The 25,108-nt window shown below is 50.3% G+C and overlaps 4 protein-coding genes across 4 annotated transcripts; 2 read left to right on the top strand and 2 right to left on the bottom strand.

The window, feature by feature from the left end:
- Positions 1-791: 791 nt before the first annotated feature.
- Positions 792-5,379, bottom strand: SLC66A1 (solute carrier family 66 member 1). Its single transcript, XM_066982012.1, has 8 exons — positions 5,056-5,379; positions 4,372-4,546; positions 4,087-4,216; positions 3,905-3,992; positions 2,535-2,689; positions 2,357-2,449; positions 1,785-1,970; positions 792-1,494 (listed from the first exon to the last, which is right to left on the bottom strand). Exons 2-8 carry the CDS (start codon positions 4,521-4,523, stop codon positions 1,396-1,398), a joined length of 903 nt encoding a protein of 300 aa, XP_066838113.1. The 5' UTR covers positions 4,524-4,546; positions 5,056-5,379; the 3' UTR covers positions 792-1,395.
- Positions 5,380-5,440: 61 nt separating this feature from the next.
- On the top strand, positions 5,441-9,711 carry AKR7A2 (aldo-keto reductase family 7 member A2). The gene is made up of 7 exons (XM_066982011.1): positions 5,441-5,660; positions 5,854-6,041; positions 6,574-6,678; positions 7,603-7,699; positions 7,930-8,029; positions 8,458-8,587; positions 9,169-9,711. The coding sequence occupies exons 1-7, from the start codon at positions 5,462-5,464 to the stop codon at positions 9,328-9,330; spliced, it is 981 nt and encodes a 326-aa protein (XP_066838112.1). The 5' UTR covers positions 5,441-5,461; the 3' UTR covers positions 9,331-9,711.
- A 308-nt stretch (positions 9,712-10,019) lies between these two features.
- On the bottom strand, positions 10,020-12,574 carry MRTO4 (MRT4 homolog, ribosome maturation factor). Its single transcript, XM_048048709.2, has 8 exons — positions 12,499-12,574; positions 12,366-12,424; positions 12,179-12,282; positions 12,017-12,098; positions 11,647-11,714; positions 11,210-11,361; positions 10,783-10,859; positions 10,020-10,322 (listed from the first exon to the last, which is right to left on the bottom strand). Exons 1-8 carry the CDS (start codon positions 12,524-12,526, stop codon positions 10,176-10,178), a joined length of 717 nt encoding a protein of 238 aa, XP_047904666.2. The 5' UTR covers positions 12,527-12,574; the 3' UTR covers positions 10,020-10,175.
- A 207-nt stretch (positions 12,575-12,781) lies between these two features.
- EMC1 (ER membrane protein complex subunit 1) lies at positions 12,782-24,823 on the top strand. The gene is made up of 23 exons (XM_048048708.2): positions 12,782-12,914; positions 12,992-13,116; positions 13,361-13,426; positions 13,563-13,656; positions 14,092-14,220; positions 14,364-14,490; positions 14,826-14,975; positions 15,347-15,514; positions 15,995-16,066; positions 16,493-16,552; positions 16,759-16,881; positions 17,120-17,216; positions 18,090-18,206; positions 19,142-19,341; positions 19,583-19,732; positions 19,896-20,057; positions 21,698-21,817; positions 22,071-22,208; positions 22,621-22,794; positions 22,938-23,148; positions 23,358-23,442; positions 23,915-24,044; positions 24,276-24,823. Exons 1-23 carry the CDS (start codon positions 12,820-12,822, stop codon positions 24,453-24,455), a joined length of 2,973 nt encoding a protein of 990 aa, XP_047904665.2. The 5' UTR covers positions 12,782-12,819; the 3' UTR covers positions 24,456-24,823.
- The last annotated feature ends 285 nt before the right edge of the window (positions 24,824-25,108 follow it).

Here is a 25,108-nt window from a genome sequence, read left to right as displayed (position 1 = left end):
ACGCTGTTGCAGTCTGCGAGGCATTTGGTAGTTTCGATTCCCATTTCATGTAGGATCCAGGCTAAACTGTGCAGACTGGGGGCTGCGGCTTGGCCGGCTCAGGGGCGTGCAAAGGGAGCAGGAAGAGCGTGCGGTGGGAGCAGGAGTGCGACTTCCTCCGGGAGGACAAGGAAGGATGAGCATCACGGGGCTTGCTGAGGCACCGTAAGTTAATGATAAAAATTAGCGAAAAAACAGGCAGAAAGTAGGGGTGCTGCATGGGGAGGCAGCTGGGAAGTGCTCGGTATTAGGAAAACTGGAGCGGTAAGAAAGGGAAATAAAAAGGAGCTAATTTCTAGGAGGACAAGCTGTGGTGGTTTTCCTCTGAAGGCCCTGCAGTCACCTCTGCAGTAACGCTGGAGCGCCTGGCCGAGCGCGGGCTGAGACAGCCACCTGGTGGCTACGGGACCGGGGCAAGTGGAAAGGCAGCACCTTGTCACCGGGCCTCCCGCAGCCATCGCCTCGCTCCTACGGCACGACCTCGCACATCCGAGCACGCGGCCAGGGAGCGCTCCCAGGTCCGCGATGCTTCACCTCCTCCCGGCCTCCCTGTGAAGGCTCCAGGAAAGTGCAGCCTCTTTTCTCATCTTGCCTCCGTCGGGAAGATGGAGCACCTTCCCCCAAAAGCCCATACCAATAAAATGTAGGTAAGGTGAAAGACGAAAAGTCCAAGCATTTCAGAGAACTGATGAGAACGGTGAAGAGGCAGGAACTAACAGATGAACCAACAAAATAAAAACAAAGGAGGCACGTGGGGCAAGGACTCGTTTATAGAAGTCAGAGCCATGCTAATTAAAATACCTGTGTGTGAACTGAAACACTTTGGTTGCCCTGCACCTTCCCTTTGTTCCAGATGGGTTCCGGTCGCTGCCCCACCTTCCAGAAGTTCAGGGGCAGCGACGTGAGACCCGCCCACCCCCCAGAGGCGTGCGGTGCTGGCAGCTGTGGCGGGTCAGGCATCTCTGTGCCCTCCCCGCAGCTCCTCTGGCTCTCGTCATCGCTTCTGCCTGCAACGTGCAAGCTCCACATCACCGCTGAGGTACAGAAAGCAGAAGTGACCGAGGTCAGCTGTGGAGCTCAGAGCAGGGAAGAGTGACCTTCCGAGGTATCGAAAGCTTTTCCGTTTATCCCGGTAGCATCATTGGTATCTAAGTGGCACGAGGACTCACGGCAGCATCCTGTGCCACCTGCCTAGGCGTACACGTTTTAGCAGCACAAATCACTCGCTGGCTCGCGCCCTCTTCTCTCAAGTGCCACCCAGAGAAGAGGATGGGATCGAGAGCCTGGCTTGCCCGGCTTCAAGGCCAGCTTCCTCACCAGCACCCTGCTGCTCTGGCGCTGGGCCACGCTCCTTTGTCAGCTGTCCAAGCCGTCGCCCTGCTCGCCGAGAAGAGCATCTCTCTCTTCACCAGTACCTGGCTGCCCCCCGCGGTAAGCAAGGAACTGGAAAGAGATCTGAGAAGACGTTAAGGCTCATCACGGGAAGGCAAGGAGCTGCATGACCAGCCCCAAGAGGCTGTTTGCACCACAAGAGGAAGCATGGGGAGGCCTTGATGTGGGCAAAGGGACAATGAGCTGAATTGCAAATTGGTCTGAAGCACTCTGCTGTTGCAACGCTGAATTAGTCACCAGAACACAAGGGAGGAAAGAGCAGCCTAAAAGCACCACCACCACCCACTTCTGCCCAATCCCGGAAAAGCCCTGTGTGGCCACTCCGAAGAAAACCACGGGAGGAGAAAGGATACGACCACGTCCAGGGAGAGGACGCCCAGGCTGCCAATGAGCCAGGGCAGGTGGTGCAGGACATAGTCCCCTTCACCTTGCCCCGGCTCGGGGTTCTTCAGCAGCACGCTGGCGCCGTACAGCAAGTTCCCCAGCATCACCAGGGCGAAGAGGGAGTAGGAGACGCCAGCGGTGGATTTCCTCTGGTACTGGAAGGAGAGGCCATGTTACATGGGGACGGGGAGAGGAGCTTGGGTGCAGCTCCGAAATCTCCCCACCGCAGTGACATTAATCACCCTCCCCTGGGAAGAGAGAAGAAGGGTGCTGAGGCACTGCTGAGTGCCTTTTAGTTCCCCTTTCGCTTGTAAATGAAGAAAAAAAAAACACAAAAGACCATGTTGAAAGTATTGCTGCATGCAAGGGAGGGGAGAAAAGTTAATCAGGCTGCAGAGCGTAAATACAGGAAGATAATCCCTCGTGACATGGTGAGAGGCAGGGGAGCTGCAGACGCCAAGCAAAGAGGAACTAAAAACCCCACTGCCCCTTTCCGGCTGAGATCCTGGGGCTGGCTGCATCCTGCCCAGCCCTCGCTTACATTGGTGTAGATCTGGGGGAGACGGGAGCAGAGGTACAGCACGGAGGAGACGGAGCCGATGGCGAAGCCGATGATCTCGCTCCTGGTGAAGGGCTGCAAGGCAAGGCAGGCTCTGAGCGAGGCCCCCAGCCCTCAGGGGCTCCCCTTCCTGCCTCCCTGGCCTGAGGAACCGGCTCACCTTGGACTCAGGCTCCTCCGGGCCAGCAGAGAGCAGAGACCTCCCTCTGAAGGCTGTGGAGTCGGAGGCCAGGCCTGGTGCCCTGCCCAGCAAGGGGACGGTCGAGGCCGCTCCCAGGAGGCAGAAGAGGCAGGCCACGTTGATGGGAGCCACGACTGCGGGGAAGCAAGCAGAAAACATTTAGGGCCGGCTCCTCCACCCTGGCAGCCCTTCTGCAGGGTCTGCTACCTCCAGATGAACCCGGCAGGGATAAAAGCCCAAGCTGTCCTATCTTCATCTGCGGCTGCAGAGTCAGTACCAGACAATAGCTCGCATGGGATTCTTATCTCACAGTGATAAGGGCAATTTGTAAGTTATCAGGGAGGAAACTGCTCCTATCTCGGTAGACCCAGAATGAACAGTCAAGTTTTAAAAAAGCCCTGAACTCTTTAGAAATCACCTCCCTGTCTTGAAGCTTGTCACACTCTTAACTCGCAGCAGTGCTTGTTCAACTCCCTGCCAGACCCAGCCCTTTTTAAAGGGCTTAAAGGTTTTTAAGATCCTTAAATCTGCCGCTCATTCTGCACAACCTGGCTCCACCATGCCGCCCACCCTGGTAAAGGACAGGGGTAAGACAGGCTCTCTTTATATAATATTCTGTAAATAAGTTCTCTAGCATTAACATAACTATATAGATGATGAGCTTTCCATCAATCGGTTTAATAAATTTAAAGTGCTTTAATAAGTTAAATAATGTCCAGGGATTCCTGTTTGTAGTTCACAGAAAGCTGCCACGCTAAAAATCAGGTTCTCTTGCCATTTAAGCCTCACAAGACCTGCAGTGCCCTGTTGAGGTTCCCTTCCCGCCCTTTATTCCCTTTGAGCAGGGAAGAAGTTCTTCTCCACCCTGCCAAGGCTGTCACTACCTGCAAGAAGGGCTGGGACCCCAAAACAGCCAGCAGCAACACCGCAGCCAGAGGACGGTGCCCCTTCCCCTGTGGTTCGGCAGACCTGGCCGTGGTTTCCAGCCCCGGCACGGGGTCACCGCGTCACCGCGGGTGCGTTGGTGCTTTCCGCACTCCCCCGACTCACGAGGGGTTTATTTTCAACCCATGCTCCGTGCACCTCCCCGACGGCTGGCAGGGCCAGCACAGCCCCCGGCCGCGCCAGTACTGTTTGCTCTCAGCAAAATGCTGCTTTAGAAATAAATAGGTGGCTTCCATGGGTGGCAGGTCGTCTGTGACAAAAGGCGGCAATCAACAAGGGGCATCTAACAGACGCCACATCTACGCCTCTCCGGGGTCCCTCTACCCCACGCATCCTCCCTCAGCCAGGCAGCAGCGACCAAGCAGCTGTAAGCACCGTCCCGCCACGCTTCAGCCCAAACTCACATCCTCGGCCCTGGTTCTTAGCTTTGTAGTAGCAGTACAGAGACAGCATGACCAGGTCTGCCAGCACGTAGTACACGGCCGTGTAGACCTGTGGGGAGAGGCGTGAGCTGGTGGTCCCAGGGAAAGGCTTCCCCCAGATCCCATCCCTGGGGAAAGGGAGAGATGCACAGGCCTGAGGGTACCTGCAGGGGCAGCTGGTTCGCCAGGAAGGAACCGATGAGGTTCAGGAGGTCCCCGCCCAGCCATCCCAGTAGGAAGTATATGGAGAGGGCCCGGTCCATGATGCCCGTCTTGCAGGCTTGGTAGAACTGCCTGCAGAGGGGACACAAACCGTCAGCCCCAACCACTTCGATGCCACCTGGGACCCACCCCATGCTCTGGGGCCGCTCCCTCCGGGTGTGAAACCCAGCGTCTCCGAGTCGGGCAGAAAATCTGCTTCTCTCCAAGGAGGCCGGTGCGGTACTCACGGGAACGACGCGGCGGCAAAGCAGCAGATGGAGACCAGCCCCAGCACCACGCTGGCGACGTCGCGGCCGTCCTGGGCGCACTCGGCGAACACCTCGAGCACCCAGTGGGAGCCGTTGGGGCACTCGGAGCCGTTTCCAGGCCACGAGGCCATGGCGGGCGGCAGCGGGGATGCTCCTGAGGGGACACGGGGCGAGAGGTGAGCGGTGGAGCCAGGGGAGCCGTGCTGGCAGCGGCTCGAAGCCCGCTCGCCGTGTGGGGAGCAGGCGGCCAGCGGCACCCCGACCGGTCACAGGATCCCAGAATCACCTAGGTTGGAAGAGACCTCCAAGATCGCCCAGTCCAACCTCTGACCTAACACTACCAAGTCCTCCACTAAACCACATCACCAAGCTCTACATCTAAACGTCTCTTAAAGACCTCCAGGGACGGTGACTCCACCACTTCCCTGGGCAGCCCATCCCAACGCCTCACAACCCTTTCGGTAAAGAAGTTCTTCCTAACATCCAACCTAAACCTCCCCTGGCGCAACTTTAGCCCATTCCCCCTCGTCCTGTCACCAGGCACACGGCAGAGCAGACCAGTGCCGCCTCGCCACAGCCTCCTTTAAGGTACCTGTGGGGGCGCTCAGCCCCCCCGCAGGAGGCAAACCCCCGCCACCCGCCCCCGCACGGCACCGCCTTTACCTCGCTCGCTGGCGGCGTCCTGCTGCTTTTTTTTTTTTTTCGGGCGCGAGGTACTTTTTTGGGGGGAAATCTGCTGCTTTTTAGAAGTTTGCTGCTTGTTTGTCTGTTTGTTTTCTTTCCTGGGGGCGAAGCTCTGCTTTCTTTTTTCTTTCTTTCCGGAGGCTTGCCGTTCCTTCCAAACCTCTCGCCTGGCGAAAACGTGCCGCTTCTCTTCCCCAAAACCTTCTTTTTTTTTTGATTTTTGTTATTTTTAGTTTCCCCCCGCCCGCCACCTCCGTCCCGCAGGCCGCGCTGCGGCGCACGGCTCCCCCCTCCCCTCCCCGCCCCGGGCGGGGCGAGCAGCGAGGGCGGAGCCCCCCCCCCCCCCCCCCCCCACCTCCGCGCATGCGCAGTGCCGGCGGCAGCGATGGCGGCGGGGGGCGCGCGGCCCGGCGTGGTGCTGGGCGCCATGGAGCTGGGGCGGCGGGCGGCGCCTGAGGCGAGCGGCGCGCTGCTGGGCGCCTTCGTGCGCCGGGGCCACCGCCTGCTGGACACCGCCCACATGTACGCGGGCGGCGAGTCCGAGCGCATCCTGGGCTCGCTGCTGGCCGCCGGCGAGCACTCGGGTAACGGGGAAGGGGGGGGGGCGGCCCGCAGGGGCCCGAGGGGAAGGGGGGAAGGGGTCCGTGCGCGACCCGCGGCCCTGAGGAGAAGGGGCCGTCCCCTGGGCGCCCCGAGCCCGCCCGGGTTGTGGCCCCCGCTTCCCCGTTCCCTTCCCGAAGGGCCTCCGCTCATCGTTGCTCGTTCCCTCTCCGCCAGTGGAAGTCGCCACCAAGGCCAATCCCTGGGACGGGAAGACGCTGAAGCCCGAGAGCGTGCGGTCGCAGCTGGACGAGTCCCTGCGGAGGCTGAAGAGGACGAGCGTGGAGCTCTTCTACCTCCACGCCCCCGACCATGGCACCCCTGTGGAGGAGACGCTGCGCGCCTGCAACGAGCTGCACAAAGAAGTAAAGTGGGGAGTCCAGGCCTGGACCGTCTCTTGATTCCCTCCCGCCACCTGTTTAAAGCAGGCTGCTCGCTGCGCTCCTGTGCAGCGCGGGGTTTGCACGGTGCTAGGATTAGGGAACCCAGAAGGGCAGGGGGAAGCCAAACAACTGGCACTCTTGCACGTTCACGTGGTTCGCGTGGTGCACTTTGTTCTCAAGAGTACTTGGAAACGTTAGAACTTGTGAACTTTGCTTTCAGCTGCATTAACAGACAAGGTTAAGATTAGTTTTGGTAGTGGGTGAAGAATCGCTGAACTGCAGTAATCTAATAGTGCCACTGAAATCAGGAAATGTGAATTCAAAACGAATGTAAAATAGGGGAAATGTTTTTGTTAGGTCTTATAATCCATAATCATCTGGAAGAGCTGGACAGGGATGAGCAGAGAACTCTGGACTAAATTTCAGTGACTGTCCCTTTCACCATACACATCTTGCACTGTTCACAAACACACTTTTAAAGCCTGGCTTTGAATACCCTTTTATTCCTCTACAGGGAAAGTTTAAAGAACTCGGACTATCAAACTATGCAGCATGGGAGGTCGCAGAAATCTGCACCATCTGCAAATACAACAACTGGCTGATGCCAACTGTGTACCAGGTGAGGAATGTGGACCTTCCACGGTCCAGCAGATCTTTTGTGGAGGCTGAGACAAACTGAACTGAAAGAATCTGAGGCTTCAGACCAAAACAACACACACATGGTTGTGTCATAACAGCAGACAGCAATGGTCAGTCGCCATCAAGCAGGGGCTGGGAGCCCCAAATCTGAGACTGGCTCCCAGTCTGCCAGATAAAAACACAAAAAGGAAGCTGCTGCAGTTAGGCTGGAAAGTCTTTTCAGGACACGCGTGATGAGCAAGTTGAGTGAGATCACTTCCCAGAAAAAGCTGAGTATGTGGTATTTTTTCTGGAGTTAATGAGTCGTGTGATGTGAAACTGAAGTAATTTCTGCATTATTGTTTGCAGTCCTTTAGTAGGTCTGTTCCTAGGCAGCTAATCAGCTGGTATGACCTGAAGCCACTCTTCTGGATGAGATAATAGTATTGTCAGGGAAGGGTGGGGAAAAGGCTGTTTGAGATCCTTTAATGCATGATTGATAAAGCTGTGATCCATAGGTAGGGGCACTCCCACACCACTTAATGGGAATAGCACTTTTGAGGAATCTTGCTGCTGCAGATGTATTTTTTTTTTCAGGAATGAGTAAAAAGCTAAATTATTTTCCCAGATTGCATATCTGCTGCGAGTACAGATCCCAGAATGCCCAGTTTTGTTTATGAGCAGAAATTAAAATGAGAGGAAAAGCCTAACGAAGGATAGAAGGGCATTACTCTGCAAATAAACAGTTGCTGCTGGCAGACAGGCCTGGTGTCACTGCTAAACGATACCTAGGTGCCACCTGATAAGCAGATCTAAGTCGTGACTTAACCAGCCAGGATTCGCGCTGGGAGGCCCGCAGCCATCCTGTATACATCACTGCTATCGTGAGCTGGTGTTTGAGGCTGTCATCTTCACCTTTGTGCAGGGCATGTACAACGCAACCACTCGCCAGGTGGAAGCTGAGCTGTTCCCTTGCCTGAGACACTACGGCCTGCGGTTCTACGCCTACAATCCCCTGGCTGGTACGGGGAGGGGTGGGCAAGGAGGGGTGCTGCGGGGTGGTGTGGGCTGGAGGGATGCAGCCACTGGAAAGGAGAAAGAGCCCAAAATAGGTATGCGGTCACAGGAATTTGTTAAGGCATCATCCGGGTTAGATGCCTAGCTGGTCAAGGAGACTTTGAGACAAAAACACGTGAAATGGGGGCTGTAGAAGAGCCAGCCCATCACTAAACATGCTGCTGACCCTTTGCAGGAGGGCTGCTGACTGGAAAGTACAAGTATGAGGATAAAGACACACGCCAACCCACTGGAAGATTTTTTGGGAATGACTGGGCTCAAGCCTACAGGGACAGGTGTGTCTTGAACCCCTGGGAGAGTAGGGAGATGGGACAGGAGTGGCTACATTTTCAAAAAACAAAAAAATCCCAACCTTACAGTCTGCTGTGAGGAAGCAAAACTGACCAAATCTTGTGCAGCGATTCTATGCAGGCTTGTGTCCTTTCTGGGCTGCTGCAGGGCAGCCTTTGTGCTGCCCTTGTTCAGGATTGGGGTAACGGTGCTGAGCACCTCGCTTCCTTCTTCCGAACGTGGCTGTGGCACATGACTGAGCTTTTCAGAGTGGTTTTTAGGCTCAGCTTCCCCCTGACTTGCAGGGGCGGATTGTGGAAGTCCTTGGGGGGGCTACAGATGGCTGTATGAGGCTTCCAAAAGCCTTTCATATTTGTTTAGAATATAGATTTGTGATTCATAAGGGCAGTAACATTGATTTCTCTTCTTGCAGGTACTGGAAGAAGCACAATTTTGAAGGAATTGCCCTAGTAGAAAAAGCTCTGAAAGACGCTTATGGTTCCAACCCCCCGAGCCTGACCTCTGCGGCTTTGCGTTGGCTGTACAATCACTCCAAACTGCAGGTGAGAGTTTGACCTGGCCGTAACCAAGCAGCCTGTGCAGCAGTACCTGAATTGGGCAGCTTTTGCAGCACACAGTGGTTTGCTGTATGCCTGCATACAGTTATCTTTTAATCTAAATATCCTGTGGGTTTGTGGTGGTCCAAGATGAAAAGCACCGTGCGGTCTCTGCCCATCAGGATGTAGGGGCAAGTCAGCAGTTGCCCCACATAATCTTGTGTTCATAGGACTGGAAGAAAGGGAAGATTTTAAGTGCCAGTTACCTTGGTCTTGGTTTCCCAACCAGCCAGCTTCCTTGAGGAGATGACTTAGCTTTTCCTTGGACTAGCAAATCACTGTTTATATTCCCCATCTCCCCAGAACGGCTCCTGCCACCCCCATAAAGGGGGATTTGGCAGCCTTGAGGGGTAGGCACGATTTGGAGATGGCAACTTGGAGTTTGTTCACGCAAATTGAACTCCATTGCATCAGTTGCGTAAACATCCTGGAGTTACTGTGTTATCAGAAAGAAACGTTTAAGGTTTAGCCTGGGAGGTGAGCTAGGTTTCTAAGGGGAATTGCTTACCCTCAAATTGCTTTACAAGGGTTCTCTGGGAGACGCAGTTATCATTGGGATGTCCAACCTGGAGCAGCTCGAGCAGAACCTTGACTACAGCGAAGAGGGGCCCCTGCTCCTGCCTGTTGTGGAGGCCTTCGACAAAGCCTGGAACCTGACCGCGCACGACTGCCCCAACTACTTCCGCTAGACTGGGGTAGGGAAAAGCAAGTTGGTGCCGTGAGCGGCTCAGCAGGAGTGTGGAGCACAGGTCTCTGGAAGCACAAGAGGCACCTGCCCATGCTGCCCCTCTGATTGACATGGCAGGTTGTGATTGTTCCTGTAGTAACGAAGCTTTGTATGATTCACGTTCCTGTGCCTACACTACCCCTTCAGCACTCGGTGCGTTGGGCAATGCTTTATATTTTCTCCCCTCACAGAACTTTGCCTCTACACAGCACATGCTGTAATTTAAAGATGCAGTTAATATGAGAAAATAGAGTACAGAACTGGGTGAAGGTCCTAGTGCTGCTTTCAGTTAATAAGGAATCTTAAATAATTATGTAAAAGAATAAAGCATTTTTCTAATCCACTCCCTGTCTCTTAGTTGTGGAGCTTTAATGTGGCTGGTATTTCCCTGGTGTCAGTTGCTCTTATCAGAAGAGCCCAAACCAGTAACAACACACCTGATACTAGGTAAGATATGTCAAAACAAGAATTACTAAGTAGTTGGTGTAGATAGGGAAATGCCTGCTTCAAGCATTTGCTAGAATCTTCAACTCTGCACACAGAAATAAACCTGGCCTAAGTTGTCTACAGAGCTAAAATGGACCCTAATGAAACAGAAGTGTTGGGAGTTCCTTGGATCCCAGCAGCACTCAAACAGCACTGACAACAATCTGGAGTTTTATATACACTTATATTAAAAAAGCATGGATCTTCTTTTAACAAGATTTGAGTTAGTCATGCATCCTCTCCCCATGAACAGGGAAGGAAAACATCCTCCCCCTTCCATCTCTAAAACAGAGATCTAACATCCAAACACAAGGACTGCTGCTAGTCCTCACAGATGTCATTGTCTTCTTCCTCTTCATCTTCTTCCTCCTCTGAGTCTCCCACAAGCTTCTGGAATTCTCCTGTCTCGGAGTTCCACAGAAATTTGATGGTCACTTTAAACTCCGCCATCTCGTAGCCAAAGAGTTTCTAGGATAGAGCACAACCGTGTCATTCTGCGCTGCTGTCTCTGTGGCCAGTTAAACAATACAGGTACCATATAAGCTGGTTTTGAGAAATATTATGTGGAACTGAATTTCCCTAGCAGGCAAGAGTTGGTGCTGCCCATTTCCTTGATGGCTTGTATTTAAGGGACACTTAAATAGCACCTACTGAACAACCACCTTGGCCTCCAACATCATCGATTACTGGTTTTTCAACCTGGCTGTTAAACCCTGGCCTTCAGCTTTATCGCTGCAGAGGCAAAGCGGAGTTTTGGCACCCCCATTAGGGTACTCACTGCACTGCCCTGACTGATGCCAAGGACTGCCCACCTTGGTCTGAGAACTGAGACCCATGAGCAGAATTTAACTGAACAATTAATGATTCTGTCTCTGCAGAAACAGAGAGGAAATACTGGCTTGTGCAGGCGCTATGTCAGGGTACTCACCAGGATACGGGCTTGTTCAGGGGTCAGAACGTCCCCTTCTTTGCAGACTTCATAATCTGAAAGTAACGTCACCACCCCTGCGGGAACAAAAGCTCTTGAAATAGCCTAAAAACAAAACAAAATGTATCTGGCTTCTGAATTGGATGCCAGTGTGCTGGCTGTAGGCTAGGCCCAGCTGTTTGCACTGAAAAAAGGCTGGCAGAAAGTCAGTTGGTTTCCTGGTCCCGTGACTTCAGTTTGGGAAGGATGGTGCAAGAGGAATAAAAAAAAAAAAGCAAACTTTGAGCACCACCTGGACAAGGAGAAAGGTGTCCACCAGATTTTCTCCAACACTCAGTTCTCATTACACTTGACTCTGTAATATTCTCCTTAAAACGCTGTCTGCACAGACTTTGCAGACCAAAACCGAAGCAGCCGCCTCACGTACCTTTCTTTAAAGCTGTTGGCAATCCCAGCTGCCGTAACTGAGGCTCCATGGAGTGAGGAAATTGCTCCAAGGGCCCTGTGTCGAGCGTGACGGTGTAAGTTGCCTTGTTCCCTGCTCGTGCGAAGTCCACCTCCCTGAACTTGGAAAACCAGCTGAGACAGATGGGTAAGGAGAGCTTAAGCTACAGGAATGCTCCCTGGGCAGATTGCTCCAGGTTTTTTTTGTTTGTTTGTTTTCGTAGGGAGCACAGGAAGGCAGTGCTTAACTGCGGGCTTTGCGCTGCTCTCCACTGCTGGGAATACCGAAAGAACCAGCGCTGCTACTCAAGGTAGCACAAATCAGAGCGGCAGTAAGTGAGGTAGTCAGGGAGATGAGAAAGGCCGTTCTGCATTTCAGAGTTACGGCCGTGACATGGACTCGGTTACACGCATACTTACTCATCCACCTCCTCTTTGGTGCGGTCGGTGAAGAGGAGACCAACTTCCCCCCTCAGGTGCTTGCTGACCTGGAAGAAATAAGCCGTGGGGGGGCTGAGGCAACATCCAGGCCATTGTTTTCTAGAGTTCAGTCCTGTATGTCGGGATAAGCCTTGAACCAGACCCTAGAACCATTTCTAACACTCACCCTTGATTCTTCTCCACCCTTTTTGCACATCTGTGTGCAGGAGCAAGTTAAACAGCACACGATACGCACGGGAAGGGGAACCAAGCGAACCCAAGAGGGGGTTGTTCTGTTCCACGGCCAGCCCAAGCCAGCCGCGGCTTTGGGAGGCCCTTGCAAGCATCCCCCGCTGCCCTCAGCACCCACCTGGTGCAAGTTCTCCTTGTACTCGCTGCTCGGCTCCCGCCCCAGCGCCACCATCATGACTTTGTTCTTCCCGAAGAAGATCCTGCGGCGAGAGAAGGTGAAGGGGAGGGAAGCGCCTTAAACCCCAATCCCCCCTTCCCCACCCCGGGGCCGGCGGCTCACCGGCTGTGCTTCCAGGCGTTCCGGACGTCCTTCAGCTTGCTGTTCCTCATGTTGGCGACGGAGAAGACGAAGATCCGCTTGTAGATGTCCGCGCATCTCCGCAGCTGTGACAGAGCCGTCAGCGGGGAGGGGAACGGGGGGTGGGGGGGAGAGAGAAGCGCGGCCGCCGCGCCGGGCCCGGGCTCACCTCAGCTATCAGCGCCTGCTTGGCCTCCAGCCCCTTCTTGGGCGTCCGCGTCAGGGACACTGCGGGGAGCGGAGCGAGCGTTAAGAGGAAGAACGGGGGAGGAAACGGCCGGGGCCGGGAGGGGGGAGCTCACCCTTGCGGTCTCGCCTGGATTTCGGCATGGCGCCGCGCCTCGAGGCCCCCCCGGCCGCCGCGGGGGCTGCTGGGAGAGGCGGCGGCGGGCGGGCGGCTGTGGGGGCGGCCCCGCTGCGGGGGCTGCCGCCGGCTCCCCGGGTGGGGGCTGCGGCCGCTGCGTCTCCTCGCCCCGACCCGGATCGGGCTGCTGCGGGGAGGCCTCCGCCGAGGCGCTGGGGTCGGGGTTTGCGCGCAGGCAGCGGCGAGCGCAGCCCCGGGGAGGTTTTAAAGCCCCGGCTTCCTGCGGCGGGGCACGCCGGGAGCTCGGCGGGCTGCTGCCATGGCGGCGGGGCCGTGGGCGCCGCTCCTCCTCGTCCTGCTGCTGGTGCCGCTGGCGGCCGCCGTCTACGAGGACCAAGTGGGGAAATTCGACTGGTGAGTGCCGGGGGGGCTGCCCCCCGGGCCGCCCCGTCCCCGGCTCACCTCACGGGCCGCGTCCCCTGTCCCCGCAGGAGGCAGCAGTACGTGGGGAAGCTGAAGTTCGCCTCCCTGGAGGCCGCGCAGGGCTCCAAGAAGCTCCTGGCAGCCACCCAGCAGAACGTCGTGGCCGCGCTCAGCTCCAGGAACGGCGAAATCCGTGAGCGAAGCCGGGCCCCCGGGGGCCGGAGGGCGACCGGCGTGACGGGGTGGGGGGGGCGGTGAGGGCAGCGCGGTGCTGAGCCGGGTGCTGCCCTGCCGGGCTGAGGAGCTTCAGCCGCTTCCTTAGGGCAGGCTGCGCCCTGCTGGAGCTTTTCGCTGCGAAAAGCCTGGCTTTAAAAATAACAACAGCCGAAGGCCCTTGGGGAGTGAATCTCGTTCTTATTTAACCGTGTTTCTTTCAGTGTGGCGCCATGTAGACAAAGGAACCCCCGAAGGAGCGATAGACGCGATGCTGATCCACGGACAGGGTAAGGAGAAGGGGCAGGCGTGAGCGAGTGTCCTTAAAACAGGATCTCGGCCGTGTGTTGAACTGCTGGGCTTGCCAGAGCTCCTCGCTTTGTGGAGTTGTGGTGGACGTAAGTTTTGTGTTTGTTTCCTGAGCAGATGCAATCACCGTGTCCAATGCTGGGCGCATTCTGCGTTCGTGGGAGACCAACATCGGAGGGTTGAACTGGGAGACGTCACTGGACACTGGCAGGTAGGACTTGTGTTTGAACTGTGTTCTTCGCTTTGTCATGGTGGTCTAGAAAGGAGCAAAGGGGTCTCTTACTTTGGATTTGTGTTATGGGGATACATTGGATGTGAGGTTTCCAAAATAACATCTGGATAAGTTCCGTAGCAATGCACAATTAGTTAAATTTAATGCTGTTTTTGTGTCTTAGCTAACCAGTTGTAGGAAAAGATGCATTTTTTTTTCATAGGTGTTTTCTTCCCATATACAATGTTAAACATGTTTGCATTGGGCTATTTAGATTCCAGCCAAATGATCTCGCTCAAAATCAGCAACGATAGTTAAAGTGCCTTGTAAGTTTTAGTTCTAGATAGGTTTTAAACATTTGAAGAGGGTGTTCAAATAGGGTGATTTTTGTCCTGAAGATAACTTTCTAATTTATTGTCTCTGACTTGTGTTTAGTTTCCAGACAGCTAGTTTGGTGGGGCTACAGGACACGGTGAAGTACGTGGCAGTCCTGAAGAAGGCAGCTATCTCCCTTCACTACCTGTCCAATGGGCACCTGAAATGGGTAGAACACTTGCCAGAAAGGTGAGAATGTATTTTCAGTAGAAGCGTAAACTTCTGACAGAGACTCTGTTGCCTTGGGGATGAAAGGATGCTGTACTTGTCTTACGCTTCTGGAAACGATAACATGAGAAGGTGGTGCTTCATCACCACTGCTTCTCTTGCAGCGAGAGTACTCGGTACCAGCTGTTATATTCCCGTGGGACAGGAGTGATCCATGTGCTTGGCATCGTTCCCCAGAGCCACTTGAATATTTTAACGTTCAGTGTAGAAGATGGAGAAATCACAGAACAGGTAATGCTTGATCATGGATCCAAAATGTTGAGCTTGATGTTAATAAACGTGTTGTGCAGAGTAATTAATTGTTAGCGTGATGCAGTTGAACTTCCCTTTCACCATGGCATTGCCTACTGGCCAAGAAATGGATTTCACCATTGAACGCCCTGAAAGCAATCTTAATTGTCCTTGTAGTTGCTAGTCAAGACCATTTTGGAAATCACAGCCTGATAGTTTATCCCAGGGTCATGTGCAAAAATAATTCTATCTTAAATATCTTTGGCTGTGGCCAAGTTTTCTTTGAAGGCTTTTATGCCGTTGACATCTTCATCTATTCATGTCTCAATTGGCAGGCCAGAGTGGCAGCCCCGTGGCTGAAGAGCTTAAACGGAGCATGCAGCGTGGTGGGGGAGGCAGTGCTGGTGTGCACAGACGTGGATACGCATTCTCTTTACGTTTGCTCCTTGGAGACAGAGCAGGAGATGAAGCAGATCCCGCTGCAGGTGAGCAGTGCTGAGAGAGGACTGTACACAATTCATTGTCCAACTAATCTGGGGCCTGACTGAGCCTGGGAGTCCAGCAGTTCTCCTCTCAAACTGCAGAACGACTGAAGAGGTGTGCGTTGGGGGGAGCATGATCCAGAAATTGAGGGAAAGGAGAGAAAACTACATATTGTGTCTAAATTAGTACTTCTGGGTTGATGTCTCCAGAGCTTTGCTTCAAGAGTAATCCAGCTCTCCCTGCTTTTTCTCTCTTTTTTTCTTTCCTGATGTAACTTTTTCATAAAGTGTGTATTGCTACTGATAAAAGGAAGCTATTAGTTTCACTGAAGGAAAAGTTTTCATGAGAACATATGCTTGTCTCCTTTCCACAGTCACTTGACCTGGAGTTTGCTGATGGCTTCCAGCCCAGGGTATTGGCCACTCAACCCAATCTAACCAATGCTTCACGGACTCAGTTCTTCTTGCAATTGTCTCCTACCCACTTCTCTCTGCTGCAGTACAAACACGGGCTGCTCAGCCACCTTCGAGACTTCCAACAGGTAACCAAAAAAGGAACATTTAACAGAGAGGGCCGATTACAGCTTAAAATTGTTTAAAACAAACACCCCTGTGCTAAGTGTTTTTAACGAGCTGCTGAGTTTCTTTTTTTCAATTGCGTTCTCTGCTGCAACATCTGAAAACCATTTGATTTCATTTATAGTATCAACTGAAATGTTTCCAAACGTGGGTTTTGTTATACTTGGTTGCTGGTAACTGTCAGCATTGAGATAGCTTCCTGGGTTTGAGGTGGATGGAGGGATGTGTGTATCTATGCGACCTCTCTGAGGAGTATTTTCAGTTTTAGAGACTTTTTTTTGGTGAAACAATACAATTTAAAAATTTACTGCGGAAGCTCATCTGTTGTTAATTCTGCTCTGACTTAATTTGTTTCATTGGTAGTTTTTGTTGAGGTTTGGGGTTTTTCTTGTTTGTTCTGTGACTTTCTGCTGCCTTTTTTTTTTTTTTTTTTTCCTCCTCAGGCAGCTCTGGTGAGCTTTGCAACAACTGGAGAGAAGACTGTGGCTGCTGTGCTGACCTGCAGGAGTGAACTGGTTGGTCCAATTTGCTGGTACTAAGTAGCTAGCAGAGCTCCGTAGCGTGGATATTCCTCGGGGGTGGAAGTGTTTTCCTTCACAGGCCAAGGGATGACAAGCAACTTGAGAGAGCAGGATTTAATTACCTTCTTGGACATAGGATGTTAATGCTAATGCAAGCAGATCTTGATTACATTCAGCTAAGGCTACCTCTGGCTTGGTGAGGCACGCGGTCCTGTGTACAGCCTGTTTTTTTTTAGCTTTGGCTAGGGAGTTTGTGTGTAACCTAGAAGTCTACTTTACTGATGTGAACTTTATCAGAACTATCTCCTGCCTGATTTCAGGGTCAAGCTGAGACTTGTCAGGCACTCAAAAAACATTTTAATTCTTTTATACTTTCACTGGGGACTCAAGCCACGTTACCTCTTCTCATCCTCATTTCAGAAACCTGGAAATTCTGATGACCTTCATGCAGGAAATACTCTGGAGGATTCCCAGAAACAGGTATAAGGCGGGTTGTTCCCAAGAACAGAAGTACTTGACAGTCCCTTTTCTTCCTTGTTGGAGCAAAATGTAAAAGGTGTTGTACCAGTTCCACATAAATAACGCAAAACCATCTTGAAGCCATAGTTCTTGCTCAACATGAAATTCTTGTGCAGAATTTGGCGTGGCATTTAAGTTTAACTCAGCATTTTTTTTGCATATTACAGGAATCCTTAACCTGTTCCAATCAAACCTACAATATTAATCTCTACCTGGTTGAAACTGGACAAAGATTGTTGGATACCACAATTACCTTTAATCTGGAGCATAACGGTGCCAAACCAGAGCAGGTGAGCAGGGAGAGATTACTTCAATCCTGTGATTTATGAGACTTGTGATACCCTTCATACCCTGGTTCGGCAGGATTTGTAGAGCTGTCCAGATGAGATGCGAGGTGTTCTGTGACAGCAAAGGATTACTGTGTGCAATTGTACTGTTTGCTCATTTCACCTCAAAGGCCTGAGATTTTGCTTTTGTCCAAGCAGGTGATGTGATCATTACTGTTTTGCTTGCCTTTTTTTTTTCCAGCTATATATCCAAGTTTTCCTGAAGAAGGATGACTCTGTGGGCTATCGAGCATTGGTGCAAACAGAAGACCACATGCTATTGTTCCTTCAGCAGCCAGGTAATTGGCACGAACAGCTAACCTGGTCTGTTTTTTTACCAGCGTATACCTTCTTGTTGTAGGAAAAGAAGATTCCAGTGCTGTAGAACCCAGTCCTCGTACCTTATGAATGCGTTCTTTGGAAACTGCCAAAATGAATTGAAATCTCTTGAGCTATATCCCCTGAAACTATATCTCCTGAAAGATACTGGAGGCTTGCATCGTCTTTCACCCCCTTTCACATCTTTCATAGAAAACTGTTCTGTGGTGTTGTTTGTACAGACAGAGCCTTTGGATTTTTATTTTTATTTATTTATTTCAGATTTCAAAAATCTTAATGTAGGGTGAGAGCCTAAGCTGCGTTGTAAAGTTTCCTCAAAGTTTCTTCAGGAAAAATCCTCATGGCAGAAATGCTGATTTGGACAAAGGGTTGAAAGTCCATTTCGGTGACATGAATATTATAGGGGTTAAAAGGCATCTCTAAGTTCATACTTAATATTAAATATTTTATATTTTGAATAAACTTTATAGATTGCAACCCTTTTAAAACATTAAATTGGTTTTAGTGTTCTTGTGCTTTGTTTTTTTTTTTTTTTCCAATAGTGGCTCCAGTTGCATAATGTATTGGTCTTCCCATGAAAAAGTGAAGTGTGTTTTATTAGATATATTCTATTTTGTATTTAATGAAGAACAATGATTTGCATTTGAAGCACCAGGAAGATATTTCTATACCAAGTAAAATGATTTTTCCTCCAGAAGTGTTTTCTCAGAGATTAAGATGAAAAGAGCTTTATGAGCAACACCAGCTAATGCAACTAGGCATAGCACAGATATGTGGTATGCTCTTACTTTATTTTGATTTTTTTCCAATATCTTACTCATATTTCTTACCAGGAAAAGTTTTATGGAGTAGAGAGGAGTCACTGGCAGAAGTGGTGAGCTTGGAGATGGTGGATCTACCTCTCACAGGTGCGCAGGCTGAGTTGGAGGGAGAGTTTGGAAAGAAAGCAGGTAAGCCATAGACTTAATGAGATTATGCATGAGTTTATTTTTTCTTCCTGAACAAATGTTTTCTTTTTCATCTGAGCTGAGAGTTGAGATTGAGATTTCTACTCCTGGCAATTCAAGTGAGCAGAAGTAAACCCATATTTGTTTAAACTTTAAAGTTCAGTGCCAAAGGCAGAGCAGGTGAATGTATTACATTCTTAGAGTCTAAAATAGTCAGCAGCAGTAGGAGGGATTTTGGCCATCTCCCTTAAATATTTCCCTTTGATCCTCTTATAGTGCCCTTTTCTGGAAGACTCCTTTGCAATAGCTTTTGTTTTTGCTTTGTTTTGTTTTTCTTGCTGTCCTGGATGCAGCCATTCAAGGTAACCTCAGACTGCATGCAGTGTTGTCTAATCCTTGTCTAATCCTTCTGACTAATGCCTTCTAGTGGAACTTGATCTCCTTTCTGCTTGCTTTCCCAGTGGTGAAATATACGTGAAGTCTGCTGGTTTTGCTCCTTTCAAGTAGCGAAGTATAAACCCTAATTGGGTAGAATTAAGTATTTTTTAACTACAAGTGTTTTTGTCGCTCTAAGTGATGAGTGCAGAGGGAGATACTGACCTTGTAGGTGGGTTAGCTGTAGGAGGGCACTTGCTGCAAGCCTGCCAGCAAGAAAGAAGGAATATTAAGGAAGAGATCATCTACTGTGCAGGAAGGTTTGCTTTCGGTTGGTGAGAATGTCTTTTGGAATGAACTACACTAGTGGCAAGAAGGCTGGTAAATGCTAGAAGGTCTGTCACAAATGATAACGATAACTCTGCTTTTCTGCATGGGAAGGCAGAGGCAAACGGTTGCCCTAGGTTTGTGCATGGCTGTGGTTTTTCTGCTGTTCAAGACTGGTAATTGTGGAGTGGGATGTAACCTTTTTCCCCTTGTTATCACCATTGGTCTATTCGCAGATGGTTTGCTGGGGATGTTTCTGAAGCGGTTGTCCTCCCAGCTTATCCTGCTGCAAGCCTGGACTGCCCATCTTTGGAAAATGTTTTATGATGCCAGGAAACCCCGGAGTCAGATTAAAAATGAGATTAACATTGACAATTTAGCCAGAGATGAGTTCAACCTCCAGAAAATGATGGTGATGGTCACCGCTTCGGGAAAGGTGAGGAAGTCATGGTAAGAACCTGATTCTGGGTTGAAGTTTAGAGTCTCAGCACTGAATTTCTCCTGTTTCTACCTGTGCTTGAGTAGAATGTCTTGAGGAGATGTGCAGATTGTTTTGTGGTAGCTTTGGATAGGGACTGAAACTCTTTTTCCTTGTCATACCTGGAATAAGGATGCAGTACTTGAACGTGAGAGATGTGTTCTTATTAACTTTGGTTTTACTGTGTCTCTCTGCTCAGCTTTTTGGTATTGAAAGCAGTTCTGGCACCATCTTGTGGAAGCAGTACCTCAGGAATGTGAGACCAGGTGCCTCTTTTAAGCTGATGGTCCAAAGAACAACAGCCCATTTCCCCCACCCTCCGCAATGCACCTTGCTTGTTAAGGACAAGGTGAGTCCCTTTCCTCTATCCCTCACAATGTGGTCTCAATAGAGAAATCACTTCAGTGGTATACACAGTGTCCAGGCAGAATACTTTGGAATAGTCAATGCTGGCAGGTAACAGGTAGAAAACTACCTTTTTTGTCTGACTTAAAGTTTTGCATCTTTTTTAGGAAACCAAAATGAGCTTTCTGTATGTCTTTAACCCTATCTTTGGGAAGAGAAGTCAAGTAGCACCCCCTGTTTTGAAGCGTCAGATTCTTCAGACTTTGCTTCTGCCTATAATGGATCAAGACTATGCCAAAGTACTGCTTCTGATCGATGATGAGTACAAGGTAAATTGCTTTGCCTGCAGACAGTTTGCTTCATGTTGTGGCTAATGACTCCTCTCGCTTTTGGAGCAAAACAAAACAAAAAAAAGATGTTGAGTTCAAAAAAAAATCAAAAAAAGATGTTTAGGGAGGATCCGGGAAACTACAGGCCAGTCAGTCTTACCTGTTCTGTCCCTGGAAAGGTGTTGGAACAGCTTGTTCTGGATGCCATCTCCAAGGAACTGGAAGAAAAGAAGGTTATGAGGAGTAGTCAGCATGGATTCCCCAAGGGGAAATCGTGTTCAACCAACCTCGTAGCCTTCTGTGATGGCATCACCAGCTGGGGGGAGAGCAGTGGGTGTCATCTACGTTGACTTTAGCAATGCTTTTGTTACTGTCTCCCACGACATCCTGCTAGCAAAGCTGAGAAAGTGTGGGATAGACGAGTGGACAGTAAGGTGGGCTGAGAACTGGCTGAGCTCAGAGGGTGGTGGTCGGCGGCACAGAGTCCGGCTGGAGACCTGTGACTAGCAGTGCTCCCCGGGGGTCGGTGCTGGGTCCGGTCTTGTTCAACATCTTCATCGACGACCTTGACAAGGGAATAGTGTCCACCCGCAGCAAGTACGCCGATGGTACAAAGCTGGGAGGAGTGGCCAGCACGCCAGAAGGCTGTGCTGCCATTCAGCGAGACCTGGACAGGCTGGAGAGCTGGGCAGGAAGAAACCAAATGAAGTTTAACAAAAGCAAGTGTGGAGTCCTGCCCCTGGGAAGGAACAACCGCACGTATCAGTACAGGCTGGGGGATGACCTGCTGGAGTGGAGCTCTGCGAGAAGGACCTGGGGGTCCTGGTGGACGACAGGTTGGCCACGAGCCAGCGTGCCCTGGTGGCCAAGAAGGCCAACAGGATCCTGGCAGGCATTAAAAGGAGCGTGGCCAGCAGGTCAAGGGAAGTGATCCTCCCCCTCTACTCTGCCCTGGTCAGGCCTCACCTGGAGTCCTGTGTCCAGTTCTGGGCTCCCTGGCACAAAAAAGACAGGGATCTCCTGGAAAGAGTCCAGCGAAGGGCAACAAAGATGGTACGGGGCCTAGAGCATCTCCCCTGTGAGGAGAGGCTGAGAGACCTGGGTCTGTTCAGCTTGGAGAAAAGAAGACTGAGGGGGGATCTTATCAATGTTTATAAATACCTGAAGTATGGGAGACAGAGGGATTTGGCCAACCTCTTTTCAGTGCTCTGTGGGGACAGGACAAGAGACAATGGCCACAAAATGGAGCCCAGGAAGTTCCGCACCAACATGCGAAAGAACTTCTTTACGGTGAGGGTGACGGAGCGCTGGGACAGGCTGCCCAGGGAGGTTGTGGGGTCTCCTTCTCTGGAGATATTCAAGGTCCGTCTGGACACCTCCCTGGGCAACTTGCTCTAGGGAACCTGCTTTGGCAGGGGGGTTGGACCTGGTGATCTCTTGAGGTCCCTTCCAACCCCTACAATTCTGTGATTCTGTGAGTTGCGTTTAACACAAAAATAGGAGGTTATCCTGATGAGACAGACTTCATCCTGTTGAAAACGTTTCAAATAATCTGCCTGTGTTTTTTTCTTTTGTTTGTTTGTTTGTTTGTTTGTTTTTCAGTTCATTTTTAACCTGTTTAAATTTCTTTGCTTTTCCAGGTTACAGCTTTCCCAGCAACTAAGAATGTTCTTCGTCAGTTAGAAGAAATAGCCCATTCTATCTTCTTTTATCTCGTGGATGCTGAGCAGGGCAAGCTGTCTGGGTTCAGGCTGAAAAAGGTGTGGGAGATGTATTGCAATCTAAGTGATTTTACTTTCTTAAATGTCTACTGGATAATGCTAGATCTTTTCAATGGGTTTATGTAGCTTGGCATGGAATAGAAGTAATTCAGCTCACTTATGACTTCTAGGTTGTAAATGTGTCTCAGAAATTTTAAAATCTAGAAGCAGAGAAAGCTCCCTTTGTCTTACTGGTGAAGATGGTTTCTGAGGACAAGATAAAACCTCCTACGTCGTGCTTTTTTCCTTGCAGGACCTTACAACGGAGGAGATCTGGGAGGTGTTCATACCCACTGAAGTACAAAAGATAGTAACAGTGAAAGGGAAGAGATCCAATGAGCATGTGCACTCACAAGGCCGTGTGATGGGAGATCGCAGTGTTCTCTATAAGGTGCTGTAGGAACTTTTTGTTGATGCATTAGCTCACTGGAAGATTTCAACACCTTTTGTAGGCACTAGGCTGAGATTAAATCTTTGTCCTGTGATGCCTTTTTTCCTATATGTATCAATATCCATATTTTTTTCATATATATATATATATATATATATCTCAATATCCATACCTTCCTGCAGATGATGCTAATTTTGATGCAGATTTTGTTTATAAAATCTTTTCTTGCAGGAATTAAATCAGTCAAACATGTGACGATGGGGAAATTGCTGCTTGGTTTCTCCACAGGATTTGTGCGAATAGGATACTTTGTTTATTAAACGACTAGTCCTGGATGAAATGCCGATAAACATGTTGCCTGTGGCACTAAAAGCAAGGGTTTCACTTGTTTTTTCTTTTCCTGCTGCTACAGTCCTTGAATCCAAACCTGCTTGCTGTGGTGACAGAGAGCACGGATACACATCACGAGCGCACTTTCATTGGAATATATCTGATCGATGGAGTCACAGGCAGAATCATCCACTCTTCGGTACAGAAGAAAGCAAAGGGGCCTGTCCACATTGTCCATTCGGAGAACTGGGTGGTGGTAAGGAGTATTATTCTGTCCTTCCTATTTAGGAGATAGGGCCAGTTGACAAACCTCTGTGCAGAAGATGCTTGGACCATCCTCTGTGATTTCCTGCTGTTGACTCGACATACTCTGCAGTCCTAAAAACCCTCTCGTTTCAGTATCAGTACTGGAACACAAAAGCACGTCGGAATGAGTTCACTGTGCTGGAGCTGTATGAGGGGACGGAGCAATACAATGCCACAGCCTTCAGCTCCCTGGACCGCCCGCTTCTACCTCAGGTCCTCCAGCAATCTTATATCTTCCCCTCTGCTATCAGTGCCATGGAAGCCACCATCACTGAGCGAGGCATCACCAGCCGTCACTTGCTCAGTAAGTGTGTGCTGCTTTGTTCTGAATGTGTTTGTGTTACCTGCATAAGTGTGCTCAGATGAAGTTCTCTGGCTAAGATCCTGCTTGTTGTGGGCTGCTTTGGAGTCCTGGCAAGTGCTAGAATGCACACCAGGAGAGCGTTTGTATTAGTCGTTAGAAAATGCTGTCAGAAATGACCATTTTTAAGATGCACTTCTTTTAATGCGCAGTTGGGCTTCCCTCTGGGGCTATCCTCTCTCTTCCAAAGGCTCTGCTGGATCCTCGTCGCCCAGAGATCCCTACAGAGCAGACCAGGTAGGCAAAGCACAATAACGGTTGTTCCTGGACAGCTTTGAATAGTGATGGATTTTGTGCATAACATAATGTTAAGTAGAACTATTTGTCCTGGACAGACTAAGGGCAATTCTTGCATGAATTTAAGTGAGGCTACTTTGCTCCCAGTCTGTGGCAATAGAATATATGTCTGTATTACAGCAGGCCTTACTAGTAGCAAAAAGCCTGTTGTCTGCACTCTAAGAAGTAGCTGTCTAATGGGCTGAAGTTTTTAGGAGTGACACACAAAAAAACTTCAGAACTCTAGAAGGAGGCTGCTCCAGTGTAGTCTGATCCAGCTGGCATGCTTGGTTTGTCTTACAGTAAAAAAGAATCTGCACTGGGGAAAAGCTGCTGATTTTGCTGTTTTAGTTCACTAGCTTGTGATGATTAGGTGATGTCCTTTGAATGCTGTGTTTAGTTAGGTTTTGATTTCTCTTTAAATACCTTTCAGAGAAGAGAACTTGATTCCATACTCCCCTGATGTGCAGATCCATGCTGAGAGGTTTATCAACTACAATCAAACTGTATCCCAAATAAGAGGGATTTATACAGCCCCCTCTGGTCTAGAGTCTACCTGTTTGGTGAGTACAAGGGAAACGCTTCTATGTAGAGCTGTGGAATTTGTGGGGAGAGCAGTGTGATATGGTAGCCTGTGGCAAGCAGGTCTGTAACTTCAGACCATGTAGCTGCTCACTGCTTAATTATTTCTTCTTTTAATCAGAACTGTAGATGTGGGTTAGTTTTTTTCTTTTTTAATGTAAATGATTTTCTGCAGGATGCTGTGCTACCTGCTCACAGTGTTGTCTCTCTAGGTTGTTGCGTATGGCCTGGACATCTACCAGACCCGAGTGTACCCATCAAAGCAGTTTGATGTCCTGAAAGATGACTACGACTACGTGCTGATAAGCAGTGTCCTCTTTGGGCTGGTGTTTGCTACTATGATCACAAAGAGACTGGCTCAGGTGAAACTGTTGAACCGTGCCTGGCGCTAAGGCTGTGGGTGATGAGAACGAGGCTGGAGAAGGTACCTGGGATCTGGGCTGGCTCGTGATCTGTGCCCCAGCATCGCCCCTGGGTTCAGTTAGATTCCATCCTGAGTGACCATGATGAACGTAACCGTTAATCTTGCGTTTTTGCTGGAAGATATGTACAAGGAAAAGCTGCTTGTACAACAAAACGGTATGCTTCCTGAGGAGAAATGGAAGAGAGGTGGTGAAGAGACAGAAATCTGTTGTGACTGTATAAAAAAAAACAAAAACACTCCCAAACCTCCCTGCAGTCTCTGTTAAAGCCCTAAAATCTGCACTCCCCTTATATCCCTGTTTTCAGTGAAGATAATACTAAAGGCGTGTGTTCTGTGGATGCTCACCTCTTCTTCTCACTGAGATCGTGGTGAGGGAAGGACGCGGACTGACACCGGCTGCGATTTAACGTGACCTGTGGGAACTGCATGGAGGAGGCCAGCGGTGGGGCTGGGGGCTCGTGAGGTGAAAGTCACTTGTCCGAATGCGGGGGGGAAGCTGCCTCGTCGGGCCTTGGAGGGGCGGGGGGGAGGAGGAAGCCGATTGTGAAGTCTCTCCGCGTTCTGTATTTATCGTAACACCGCTCTCTTCCACTTTTAAACGTCTGGTGCTTGGTGCGCAGC

Source organism: Anser cygnoides, chromosome 23 (genome assembly GCF_040182565.1).
Source record: "Anser cygnoides isolate HZ-2024a breed goose chromosome 23, Taihu_goose_T2T_genome, whole genome shotgun sequence".
NCBI classification, from domain to species: Eukaryota; Metazoa; Chordata; class Aves; order Anseriformes; family Anatidae; genus Anser; species Anser cygnoides.
This window is presented reverse-complemented; position numbering and strand designations above follow the sequence as displayed.